At 36.6% G+C, this 13,697-nt stretch overlaps 2 protein-coding genes across 2 annotated transcripts; one reads left to right on the forward strand and one right to left on the reverse strand.

Moving 5' to 3' along the window:
- Window positions 1-1,080: 1,080 nt before the first annotated feature.
- LOC104215890 (GDSL esterase/lipase At5g33370-like) lies at window positions 1,081-4,256 on the reverse strand. Its single transcript, XM_070174740.1, has 5 exons — window positions 3,772-4,256; window positions 2,840-2,970; window positions 2,463-2,705; window positions 1,628-1,880; window positions 1,081-1,550 (listed from the first exon to the last, which is right to left on the reverse strand). The coding sequence occupies exons 1-5, from the start codon at window positions 4,046-4,048 to the stop codon at window positions 1,318-1,320; spliced, it is 1,137 nt and encodes a 378-aa protein (XP_070030841.1). The 5' UTR covers window positions 4,049-4,256; the 3' UTR covers window positions 1,081-1,317.
- An 8,150-nt stretch (window positions 4,257-12,406) lies between these two features.
- On the forward strand, window positions 12,407-13,312 carry LOC104232162 (uncharacterized). The gene has a single exon (XM_009785286.1). It carries the CDS (start codon window positions 12,407-12,409, stop codon window positions 13,310-13,312), a length of 906 nt encoding a protein of 301 aa, XP_009783588.1.
- The last annotated feature ends 385 nt before the right edge of the window (window positions 13,313-13,697 follow it).

A 13,697-nucleotide genomic window follows, 5' to 3' on the forward strand; every position in this document is an offset into this window, starting at 1 on the left:
AAGAGGAGATCAACAACAGTGAAGCTCTCAATTCCGTTTCTGCCCGAGCCTTCTCCTAACAGCTGCTTATGTTTATTTTTCGGTGTCTTTGCTCTAACAGTTGCTACACATATTTATAGTGCAGTCAGCTATTAAGAGAATGACCAGCCACCACTCATTTATCCATGGTGGAACATGTACTAGGTTGTTGTGGAGCAAGCAGTTGGCCATGGTGGGAGGAGCGCTAGGCTGCCAATGGACAATGGAGTATGCACTTGGCCGAACTGGTGGGACACTTGGATTATCTCCACGGATTGGTCCAAAAAATTAATCAATCGATCATTTGACTGAAGCCGGCCACCACTCATTTACCCATGGTGGAACATGCACTAGGCTGATGTGGAGCAAACACTTGGTCATGGTAGGAGGAGCACTAGGCTGCCAATGGACAATGGAGCATGCACTTGGCCGAACTGGTGGGACACTTGGATTCTCTCTACGGATTGGTCCAAAAAATTAATCAATCGATCATTTGATCGAAGCCGAAGTTGTAGCCGAAGCCGAGCCGAGCGAGCGACGACGGCGCAAGACTTGCCTTCTTCTTAACTCTTTAAGAGCTACAAGAAGAGCAATTGTATATATACCCACCAAAAGCCTTTTCCTCTTCCAATATGGAACAATGTCTCATTGTCAAGAGAGGGAAATTTAAATTTTACTCAAAAATTTCATTTTCCCTCAATTTCCCATTCACTCTCTTTTTAAGACTTTTTCATCTTAAAAAGAAACTCAACAGAATTAACTCCTAATACAATACTTACACACATAGGCAGAGCCAGGATTATGAGTTCGAAATTCTAATCGTTTGAAGTTACTGGGTTCTAAGCACATTATTCAATGAATGTTTTAAGACAAATACAGGGTTTGAACCAAAGCTACTAGGTTCAGCCGAACCTGCCCGCGACACTCTAGCTCTACCCCTGCTTACACAATATTGAGGTAATCTAATATTTAAATTTGATAGATTCAACGTTCATGTTCTTACCATTTACACTTTGAGTGATTACACTATATCACACTATCTGAAATATGAATATGCCTGAATTACATGCCATGAAAACTGTTTCATTTCATATAAAAAAAAAAGCGCAATTGGTTTACATTTCAAACAACATTACACTCCCACCTACAAATTAGATTACTCAATTTTTGTGAATGAACATGGTACACTCCCAAACTTTTGAAACTTAAAAATAGCACATGAGGTGCTGGATACAACTTATTGCAGCCAAAATTTTTGCAATAAACGATAAAAGGTAATGAACAAATTCCGAAAACATATTAAGCCATAGAATCCATGGCCAGAATTGTACTGAGATTCATTGGATTCATGTACTCTGAAGAACCAGTCATGATTTGCTGCACAATTATCTTATTTGCTCTTTCGGATGGGTGGAACGGATCCCAAAACGCGAATACATCTCTATTCGGGCACAGGTTGGACAGTGGTGTACAGAGGCCAAGACCATTGTATGGCCCTTGTCCACAACATGCAACTTTTGATGTTATAAATCCTGCAGTTAACAGAATGAATGTCAATATAATAAGACATGCAAATATTAAAGCATAGATTTTATACTAAACTGCTTACCATATGCTTGTGGATTAGTAATGAAATCAATGTGCATTTGTTGTGTATTTGCAGCAATGAAAATGTTGCTGCCTAATTCACTGTTAAGGTCCTGCAACATTTGTGTAAGTTGTGGATTGAACAGAGCTGCAGCTTGTTGCAATTCCACTGCACATTCGCCGTTTCTGCTACGTTGGGCAAGTTCTGCTGGGACGCAACCTAAGGGTCCGGTACCAGTAACAAGCACTCGTCGAGCTCCCAGATCATAAACCCTCTGCAATGACATTCAAAAGCCGAGTCCAGATATATCAGACACTCGAAGTTCTCTATATTTTCTACTGATATATATTATCGAAAATATGGAAAAAATTAAAGGGGTGGGGGGACCTTCAGGTATTTATCTGCCTACACTATTGCTGTCTGAATATATCTAATGTCATGTCAATTTTAAGTACAGCTATTTACCAAAAAAAATTAAATAAATAAGTACAGCTAGCAACCTCAGTTGACAACCATTTATATATCTTGGTGAAAACTTTATTGTGGTAATAACTGTTATGTTGAAGGCCCTAATATTTTAGGTATGATATTGATGGCCTCTTTTATTGTTGGTAGAATATTGATGGCCCTAATATTGTAGGTATTTTATTCTCACTAAGATTTAACACTCATCCTCTACTACAACAATTTATATAACATCCAAGTTTATTTTGGAACTAATGTTATGTTATAATATATGTTCTTTATAACAACATTTCACTGTAGCAACAAAAAAAATACGAAACAAACGAGACTGTTAAAGAGAGATTTGACTTAGGGGATACACTTTGCATGAAGTTCAAGAGGAGACGTTTACCATCAAAATTTTACGATATTCTGATATCAGAAAAGGGACATAATCTGGCAAAGCATATTGGCGCGATCGCGCAGAATTGGGCACGAGATAATAGTTGTTGACAAAGTCATTGCCTCCAAGAGTCATAAGAACAAGAGCTTGATTTACAAGTTGTTTGGTACTTTCTTCTCCAATTAGTGCACTCACTCTGCTCTGATATTGTCTAAAGTATTCCAATTGCTGTGGAATTCGAATAATATTTATCTGCACATATAGCATAACTTTACATTAAACCAAAAGATATCTAACTTAACCAACAAAATTGAACTATTTAAACAAGAGAAGTTAGCATGTTAAATAAAAATAAATTGAGTTTGGACTAGTGTTTTTGTATGTACAAATTGGATGCCAGTGTCATTTAGAATTCCAATTCCAGCTGATGCAAAATTGGCACCAACTAAAAGCCTTTGTCCATTAAGCTCCGGACTCAAGTATGGCAATGGTGATTCTGAAGCACCAATTTGCTGACCTGAAAAGGTAAATAATCAACGTTGATCAACTGTGTATCTAAATATGCATGTAATGCTGCTCTCCTGTTTTGTAGTAAAAGATATACATATATATATATCAAGCTAATTTTGTAATGTTATATATAGATGTCAGCTATGTTGCTCGAACTCTCCGAAAATGTCGTCGAGTGCATGTTGAATCCTCCAAAAGTAATATATTTTTAGAGGACCGACACGGGTACAGCAATATTTTGGAGAGTCCACGCAACATAAGATGTTAGCCTTCTTCATGTTAGACCTCTTGTCTTGACAACTCTTGTAAAAAGATGCAAAATGTTGCATCTTCCGAGTTTAAATTTTATGCATCGATCGACAGTGTTAAAGAATTTTGACAGTTCTGTTAGGTCCCAATTTAAAAGAAAACTATAGGTAACCATCATAAAAATTGCGAAGATTTGCAAAAATAGGATGCTTTGAGGACTAATGTTTAAGTTATGTCCTTAGCTTTAAAAGTTTTGCAGATATAAGACCAAGCAACGTAACTTTTACGCGCACCATAGAATAACTTTGAGCAAGTTATGCCTCACCAACTTATTCTTGCGTAACTTACTTAAACAAGGACAAAAGTTAAAAAAAAAATAGCCTAAAAATGATCCTATTCATGCAAATCTCCCTAAAAAGTGGCCAACTCGTGACTTGAAAAATAAGACAGATTGCTCCCTACAACTGATTAAAATTCACTCAAGATATAAATATTTTTACAATATGAGTGTATATAATTAGGTGCTAGTGTAAAGAAAAAAGGAGGTGATGGACTCAGCTGATAATGTCAGGAATATTGAAGCCATTGGAGAAACGACCAGTTGCTCTGCGAGTTGGATAATCAATACCATAAGGAGGTGAATCTGCCCTTGCAGTAGTAGCCAAATAGTTATTATTCCCACTATCAACAAGTGAGTCTCCAAACACAAAAAATGCACGAGCCTCAGTTTGTGAAATAGCCACTCCTAAAATCAAGAAAAGGCTGAAAAAAAGGGAAAGTGTAGTAGTAGTAGGTGTTAAAGAACTAGTCATGGCCATTTTTGCAAATGTTGACATGACAAAACACACCTACAAGCTAAGTTCTAACTGTTTTTGTGTAGACAGAAAAAGTTAGTTCTGAATGCACTTTCTTGTAAGCAATGGACATGTATTTATATATAAAAACATGCAACAAGAGTGAAAACTAGAGAGTGAATTAAATAGTACAGGGTGGCACAGTTGGAAAGGCAAAAAAATGGACCACTAGAACCAAATAAGCAATAGCAAAGATTATAGTGGTAGTTTGAGGTATTTAATTTGGACAGATGAAGACTCGTTGGGTAGTACTAGTAACTACTCTAGTTATTTCTAATCATAAGACAAAAGCTTTTCTTTTTCGAGCCTAACACTAATCTTTCCTTTGAAAGTTGAAACCTTTTACGGGCAATGACCACTTGTGGGACTTTATTGGGTTTGTTGTTATTGTTATTGGTGCCGGTGGAGGCACTGTTCACAAGAGCCGAGAACATTCACTAAATATATATAATACTCTAATATTATTATATAATAGACTCAGGTTCGTACGCAGGATTTTTCCAAGCGATATCGATATTTATATAAGAGCGAAGTATAAATAACATTAATTATCATATTACTCAACAAGAAATAAACTTAGTTCATTGGTCTTTGCTTGTTGAGTCTTAAGTTAGAAGAGGGTGTGAGTTCAATTCTACCTAGCCACAACTCTTAGAGGAAATTTAGGAACTTAACTTGCACTGTCAAACGACAATATATGTTGAATTTGGCAAATCCCACATCAGTGGTTTAGCCATTTGGTAGGGAATTTTTCCCTATAAAAGGAGGCATAATGTTTAGGATTTAGATACACCTCTCATTTGCCTTCTTATCTTCTTAAGGCATTTGTATCTTCTCTCTTTAGTATTATTTCACTTGTATTTTTGGAGTGGAATAAAATATTGGTTGTGTCCGAGGAAGTAGGCAAAATTGGCCGAACCTCGTAAATTCTGGTGTTCCTTTTATTGTTGCTTTATTATCTTATTTATTATTTGGTAGTTGTCATAATTTTTGGTATAGTAGTTGTGACTTATACACACTATATACATTTGGCTTCCGCAACAATTGGTATCAGAGCCAAGGTACTGTCTAAGTATGCTCTGTGGTTGCAGCATAGTCTGATCTTCCACATCAGAAAAGATTTATCTTGGTAACTGAGTCAAGGTTCTGTCTGAGTATGCTCTGTGGTTGCAGCTTAGTCTGATCTTCCACACCAGAAAGGAAATAATCTTGATTTGTGTCGTCAGCTATTAAATAATATTTGTGTCAAAGATGGGAGACAATAAACAAGAAGAATCTACATCAAGTGTCAACAATACGTCATCATTGGCATCTTCGCTTATGACAAGAATTGTGTCAAATGCGAAATTTGCGGTAGAAATTTTTGACGGGTCCGGACATTTTGGGATGTGGCAAGGCGAGGTTCTAGATGTCCTTTTTCAACAAGGGCTAGATCTGGCCATTGAAGAAAAGAAACCAGATGTTATTGGAGAAGAAGATTGGAGAATTATCAACCGTGTTGCTTGCGGTACCATTCGATCCTACCTTGCTAGAGAGCAGAAATATCCATACACAAAGGAAACTTCTGCAAGTAAATTATGGAAAGCACTGGAGGATAAATTTTTGAAGAAAAACAGTCAAAATAAATTGTACATGAAGAAGAGACTGTTTCACTTCACCTATGTTCCTGGTACCACGATGAATGAACATATCACCAGTTTCAATAAGTTGGTCACAGATTTGCAAAATATGGATACAACTTATGATGATGGTGACTTGGCCTTAATGTTGTTGGCGTCACTTCCTGATGAGTACGAGCACCTTGAAACTACTCTACTCCATGGAAATGACGAAATTTCTCTCAGAGAAGTTTGTTCAGCTTTGTACAGCTATGAACAAAGAAAGCGAGAAAAACAGAAGGGCGGAGAAGGAGAAGCACTGTTTGTGAGGGGTCGTCCTCAAAATCAAACGAGGACAAAGAAGGGAAGATCCAAGTCAAGATCCAGACCCAGCAAAGATGAATGTGCCTTTTGTCGAGAAAAAGGGCACTGGAAGAAAGACTGTCCGAAGTTGAAGAATAAGGCCAAACATAACAATGGAAAGGCCATTATGGATTCAAATGTAGCTGATTGTGATGATTCAGACTTCTCATTAGTTACAACAGAGTCATCAACATCATCAGACATATGGTTGATGGACTCGGCTTGTAGCTATCATATGTGTCCCAACAGGGACTGGTTCGTGGAATTTCAAGAAGGAGAATATGGAGTCATCCACACAGCGGATAACAGCCCTCTTACCTCATATGGCATTGGTTCAATACGATTAAGGAACCATGATGGAATGATCAGAACATTGATAGATGTTCGATATGTACCGGATTTGAAGAAGAATCTCATCTCTGTGGGAGCCCTAGAATCAAAAGGGTTCAAAATCATTGCAGAAAATGGAGTGATGAGAGTATGCTCCGGTGCACTAGTGGTAATGAAGGCTAATCGGAAGAATAATAATATGTACCGCTATCGTGGCAGTACAGTTATTGGGACAGCGACAGTAACATCCAGTGACGACAAAGAGGCAGAAGCAACCAAGCTATGGCACATGCGCTTGGGACATGCTGGAGGAAAATCCTTGAAAACTCTATCAGATCAAGGATTGTTAAAAGGAGTAAAGGCTTGCAACTTGGAGTTTTGTGAGCATTGTGTCAAAGGGAAACAGACAAGGGTTAAATTTGGTACAGCGATCCATAATACTAAAGGCATTTTGGATTATGTACACTCTGATGTTTGGGGTCCTTCCAAAACACCTTCATTGGGTGGGAAGCACTATTTTGTAACCTTTGTTGATGATTTTTCTCGAAGAGTGTGGGTGTATACAATGAAAAACAAAGATGAAGTGCTGGGAATTTTTCTCAAATGGAAGACGATGGTGGAGAATCAAACAGGCAGGAGGATCAAGTGTATTCGCACAGACAATGGAGGTGAATACAAAAATGATCATTTCAATAAGGTCTGTGAAAATGATGGCATCGTCCGACACTTCACTGTTAGACATACACCACAACAGAATGGAGTGGCAGAACGTATGAACCGGACCTTGCTGGAGAAGGTACGGTGTATGTTGTCCAATGCTGGCTTGGGCAAAGAATTTTGGGCTGAGGCAATTACATATGCATGCCACCTCATTAATCGTCTACCATCTGCTGCTATTGATGGCAAAACACCATTTGAAAAATGGTACGGAAAACCTGCTGTAGATTATAACTCTTTGCACGTGTTTGGCTCAACTGCATATTATCATGTGACGGAGTCAAAATTGGATCCAAGGGCAAAGAAGGCTATTTTTATGGGAATTACTTCTGGAGTCAAAGGATATCGCTTATGGTGTCCTATGACAAAGAAAGTAATATTCAGCAGAGATGTTACCTTTGATGAATTTGCTATGGTAAATAAGGTAACAGAAGATACCAAACAAAATGAAGGTGCTTCTAAGCAGGTGGAGTTTGAGGGAAAATTTATTTTTCCTACACAAGAAGCAGAGGAGGAAACAAATGAAGATTACCCTCTGGAAGGAGAGCCAGTAGAGGAGATTCCAACTCAGGAATCTCAACAACAACTTGAATCAATAGCAACCAGCAGGCCAAAAAGAACAATAACGAAACCTGTTCGTCTCATAGAGACGGTTGCTTGTGCAACCTCAATTGTAGCTGATGATGTTCCTACTACTTATAAAGACGCTGTCCAAAGTTCAGAAGAAGATAAGTGGAGGATTGCCATGAATGATGAAATACAGTCCCTTCATCAGAATCATACATGGAGATTGGCCAATCTCCCGAAGGGAAAGAAAGCAATTGGGTGCAAATGGGTATTTGCAAAGAAAGAAGGATTTCCTAACCAAGTAGATGTTCGCTACAAAGCAAGATTGGTGGCCAAAGGATATGCTCAAAAGGAGGGAATTGATTACAATGAAGTGTTTTCTCCAGTTGTAAAACATTCCTCCATTAGAATTATGTTGGCTTTGGTAGCACAATTGGATTTGGAACTAGTTCAGATGGATGTAAAAACTGCGTTTTTACATGGAAACTTGGAGGAGGAAATCTACATGACTCAGCCAGAAGGATTCAAAGTTGCTGGAAAAGAAAATATGGTGTGCAAACTTGAAAAATCATTGTACGGATTGAAACAATCTTCTAGACAATGGTACAAGCGATTTGACGAGTTTATGTTGCGGCAAGGGTACAAGAGAAGCAAATACGATCATTGTGTGTATTTGCACAAGCTTAAAGATGGTTCCTTTGTATATCTTCTCCTATATGTTGATGATATGTTGATAGCTTCCAAGAATTCGGAAGAAATTGATAAGTTGAAGATTCAACTGAAGAAGGAGTTCGAGATGAAGGATTTGGGTGAGGCAAAGAAAATTCTTGGCATGGAGATAATAAGAGATAGACGTTCAAAGAAACTCTGTTTATCTCAGAAAGAATATTTGAAAGAGAGTACTACAGCGCTTTGGCATAGATGAGAAGACTAAGCCAGTTAGTACTCCACTTGCTCCCCATTTTAAGCTAAGTACTACTATGTCGCCAAAAGATGAAGCTGAACGAGAGTATATGTCAAAGGTACCATACACAAATGATGTTGGTAGCTTGATGTATGCAATGGTCTGTACGAGACCTGACATTTTACAAGTTGTTAGAGTTATTAGCAGATATATGCATAATCCAGGAAAGGAGCATTGGCAAGTTGTGAAGTGGATTCTACGGTATATTCATAATACTGTAGATGTTGGGTTAGTTTTTGAGCAGGAATACAATCAGTCTGTAGTTGGATATTGTGACTCAGATTTTGCGAGTGATCTGGACAAACGAAGATCAACTACTGGTTATGTGTTTACTTTTGCAAAGACACCAGTTAGTTGGAAGTCTACTTTGCAGTCAACAGTTGCTTCGTCTACAACAGAGGCAGAGTACATGGCTATTACAGAGGCTGTGAAGGAGGCAATTTGGCTTCAGGGGTTGCTAAAAGAGCTTGGTATTGGATAAAATAGTATCACAATTTTTTGTGATAGTCAAAGTGCTATTCAATTAGCAAAGAACCAAGTTTATCATGCAAGGACGAAACACATTGATGTTCGATATCATTTCATACGAGAAATCATAGAAGAATGTGGAGTCGTGGTGAAGAAAATTCATACTACAGAGAATCCTGCTGATATGCTGACAAAAGTGGTGACTGCGGTCAAGTTTCAACATTGTTTGGATTTGATCAACATTGTTGAACACTGAAGATTGAAGATGAAGACACAACCAAAATTTGTTATTGAGAGAAAATTGAAGATGTGGAATTTTGCCAAGGTGGAGATTTGTTGAATTTGGCAAATCCCACATCGGTGGTTTAGCCATTTGGTAGGGAATTTTTCCCTATAAAAGGAGGCCTAATGTTTAGGATTTAGATACACCTCTCATTTGCCTTCTTATCTTCTTAAGGCATTTGTATCTTCTCTCTTTAGTATTATTTCACTTGTATTTTTGGAGTGGAATAAAATATTGGTTGTGTCCGAGGAAGTAGGCAAAATTGGCCGAACCTCGTAAATTCTGGTGTTCCTTTTATTGTTGCTTTATTATCTTATTTATTATTCGGTGACTGTCATAATTTTTGGTATAGTAGTTGTGACTCATACACACTATATACATTTGGCTTTCGCAACAATATGTACCAATTGGTGTTATTTCCTTTCTCATATTATTCCACAGTATTATTACATATATTTCGTAAAATTTGGACGAAACCATGTCGCTGAAAAAAGACCAATACTACTTGCACAAAATCTAGCATATGTTGTGGTTGACATGTATATATCTCCATGCCACCTCAGTTTTGCATACTTATGGTTTTTTATCTTAAAAAGAAATTAAAACTTATATTCCACTACTACAATTAAGGAGGTAGCTAGAATCTTTCTTTTATGAGTCTTCATTTGTCAATATTTTTTTTTGAGTGGTTAAATAGATACTTATATTAAGCTAATTAAGCTTCATCACATATATATTTTATATAAAGATTGGAAAATTGTTGCTTTCTTGCTTTGTATTAATTGTTCGTTGGTTTTTGTTTTTTGAACACATTTAAAGGAAGATAATATATAGTGTAGTTAGTGTAGTTGGTATGCTTATTATTAATGTAGAGAGAGGAGTGGTAGTTCAGATACTTAAGGCCTAGTGGAGATAGACAGAGTCCATGTGATCAGAGTAAATAAAGGCCAACAAATATATCACCAACTTATTTAAGTTATGCATGGAAAATAGGAAGTAAATCAAATAATGCAACTGTGTGTTCGTACAATGATTAAACAAATTAGTCTTGATTATCTTTCATAGCCATAGGCAAATAGAGGATTTCAACTACTTTGACTACATTCTATCGTCAAATACATATTCTAACCCTGATTCTGGACCCCCCCCCTCCTCGGCCGGCCCTCATGAAATAAGGGATCTTTACATAAATGGCTGGCCGAATGCAGTGTCACTTTCCTAATTGATATACATGGATTATATACTTATTATACACAGTTATACATATATTATACATTTGACTATTTGAGGACTATTTTAAATTTAAACAACTGGATGAACATTATTTAAGTTAATTCTTGTTAAAAAAATAATAAAGGAAGAAAAGAGATCAGTGATCACTCTATTTTATAAGGGCCCATTTGGTTAAATTTCCATAATTTGCTTATATTGATGAGAACCACTTTTGTTAATATGAACTTTTAGAGAAATATTTTGGAGGGATATTTACATTTTTAGCCGTAACTATTGGTAAATTCTGATTTTGGTCCTTATAATATTTTATTAAGTATATTTAATCTTATTTCTTACCCTTTATGTATGAATAATATGTTATATACTTATATTACAATTATTTTTAGAGCTACATTACCCCCAAAATGGAGTAACAATACATATTTAAAATAGCACATTTGTAATTGAATGGTTTAAAAGATTAAATTTGTAAAAATTCACAAGCACAAAGATCAAATGTGCATATTTTAATTAATTTATGGTTAAGTATATCATCGAGATCAAATCAAAATTTATAAATATTGGTTAAGTATATCACCGGGACTAAATCAAAATTTATAAATATTTTAGAGATTAAAAGTGAAAGTTTCACTACTTTAAGAGAATGACACTTTGTATTTGGTCAAATCACTGAAGAAACTTTTTTGTTAGTATTTAAAGAAACAAATAAATGGAGAAGCATTTTTCTTAGTATATACAGAAATAATTTTAGTCTATATAAACTTATCTATATCTATCTATATCTATATATATTAAAAGCACGAAGGCCCTTAGCGAAATATCGTTCGCCTTTTTTACCCTTTGAAAATAAAGTATACACTAGACAAAATAGTCATTTAACTATTTTCCTAATATCTATGACTTTAAAATTACCTAAATTTCAATATTATCTTTTTCCTTATTTAAACTATATAATATACCATATTTATAAAAGACATACCAGCATAATCAATGTAAGAAACTAGCGTTGTACTAGAACTCATTCAAGGTTTAGGAGTGTTGTCTTTGTTTTAGAATTATTGCCGGTTAATTCTTTAGAATTTTACTATTTTAGTAAAAAATAAAGAAAATTAATTGAAAGAGAATAAATATAAATTATTACTCTTTTAGTGTGAATATTTTAAAGGTTATTCACTATTCTCTTTACAACAAATAACTTAAGCAAGGATTAAGCAAGGTATGATTAAGGATGCATACACATTAGGCTCTCTCGGCGCACGTTAAGCAAGGACTGCTAACCTACGCCGCTAGGGATGGCTAGACAGAAGAAGAGGAACTCCATAGCTAAGGTGAAGAACAAGGAAGAGGATGAGAAGGCCGAAGAAGAAGATGGTAGACTGGTTATACCAGAAACAAGGATCCCCCAAACACTTGGTCGGTGCAACTGTTCCATTTGATGAAAGGCATGGGTAGTGCACCAACGATTCTGCATGGACAGGACAAGAAAGATCTGACGGAGCCGGTGAAGAATCAAGCTCTGATAGCTCAAATTGAAGAGACACCTGCAGATCCAGCACTCAAAGAAGCTGATACAGCGACAACAGCAAGGAAGCTAACCTTCTCGTCAACAACGGCAAAACCAACGTTAGCTGAGATAGTCCGAAGTAATAGATCTGTTCAACAAGGATTGAAGTTGAATTATTAACCCCCCCCCCCCCATTATCAAGGATGGAAGAAAAATTGTTAGACTAAACCAAGTAGAAGTGGAGGAACAGAGTAGAAGATGGAGCACAAGTCTAATTGGCTATGTCATAGGCGGATCCCCTCAATTCAAGGAGATGTTGAAATTCGTGTATGGGGTATGGCAATTTGTTACGACCCCTCAGGTATTAATCCATGATGAAGGTTATTTCATATTCAAATTTGAATCTGATGAGGATAGAGATGCAGTACTTCATAATGGACCATATACCTTCAATAACAGACCAATGATCTTGAAGAAATGGGATCCAGATTTCCAAATGAGCAAGGAGAATACAAAGAATATCCCAGTATGGGTTAATTTTCCTGAGTTGCCTATAAAATACTGGACAGTGGAGAATTTAGGAAGAATTGCAAGCTCAATTGGGAATCCTATCTGCACTGACAAATTGACAGCTCAGGAAGCAAGGATATCTTATGCCCGCATGCTGATTGAAATGGATGTGTCTCAACCTTTACCTGAGACAATATTGATAGAAATGGCTGAAGGAAAAAATAGGGAACAAAGACTAAGTTATGACTGGCAGCCTACTTTTTGCCAAGATTGCTTAGTGATTGGTCATGGGACAGGGGAATGTAGAGCTCCAGCAGAGGTGATGAAGCAGCCTAGCCCTATACCTAAAGGTCAGAGAGAAATCCAGCAAAAAAGGGGAGGGAAACCACAGACTAAATGGATTGCCAAACCAAAACCTACTGTGGAAGTACAAGGAAAAGAAGTGAACAAAGAACAAGTGACTACTACAATACAAGAAGTAGTTACTTCAAGAAGTGAGAATAAAGAAAAAGAAGAATTCCAGGTAGTCAAATCAAAAGGGAAACAAGTGCAGAGTCCAAAAGTGAAAACATCAATCAAGGGTATGTCTGATGAGGCCATTGAAAGTTTCCTACATCAGAACAGATTTAAGGCTCTAAGAATTCAAGAAGGGGAGGATGTTAGCCAAACATCTAAGGAAGGAAGAGTACCCCTTGCCCATACCCCATGATCATCAACTCTTGGAATATTAGAGGGCTAAATAAGCCCTATAAGCAAAAAGAACTCAAGGCCTTTCTGCTGAAAAATAAAATAACCATATTAGGATGCCTTGAGACAAAAGTTAAGATAAAGAATAAGGAGAAAGTTAGAAAGAAGTTTGGGGATTGGGACATATTTTCAAACTACTCATATTATCCTAATGAGAGAATATGGATATTGTGGAAGGCACAACAAGTAGACCTAACCATAATTTATGCTGGAGCTCAAATGGTACACTGTGAAGTTAGAGACAAAAACTCAACATTCCACTGTTGGTTAACTTTTATCTATGGATATAATACCATTGTAGAAAGGCAGAAAATATGGAAACAGATGAGATAGATTAACAGTAATAT

The sequence above is a fragment of the Nicotiana sylvestris genome, chromosome 5 (assembly GCF_000393655.2).
Source record: "Nicotiana sylvestris chromosome 5, ASM39365v2, whole genome shotgun sequence".
Taxonomy (NCBI): domain Eukaryota; kingdom Viridiplantae; phylum Streptophyta; class Magnoliopsida; order Solanales; family Solanaceae; genus Nicotiana; species Nicotiana sylvestris.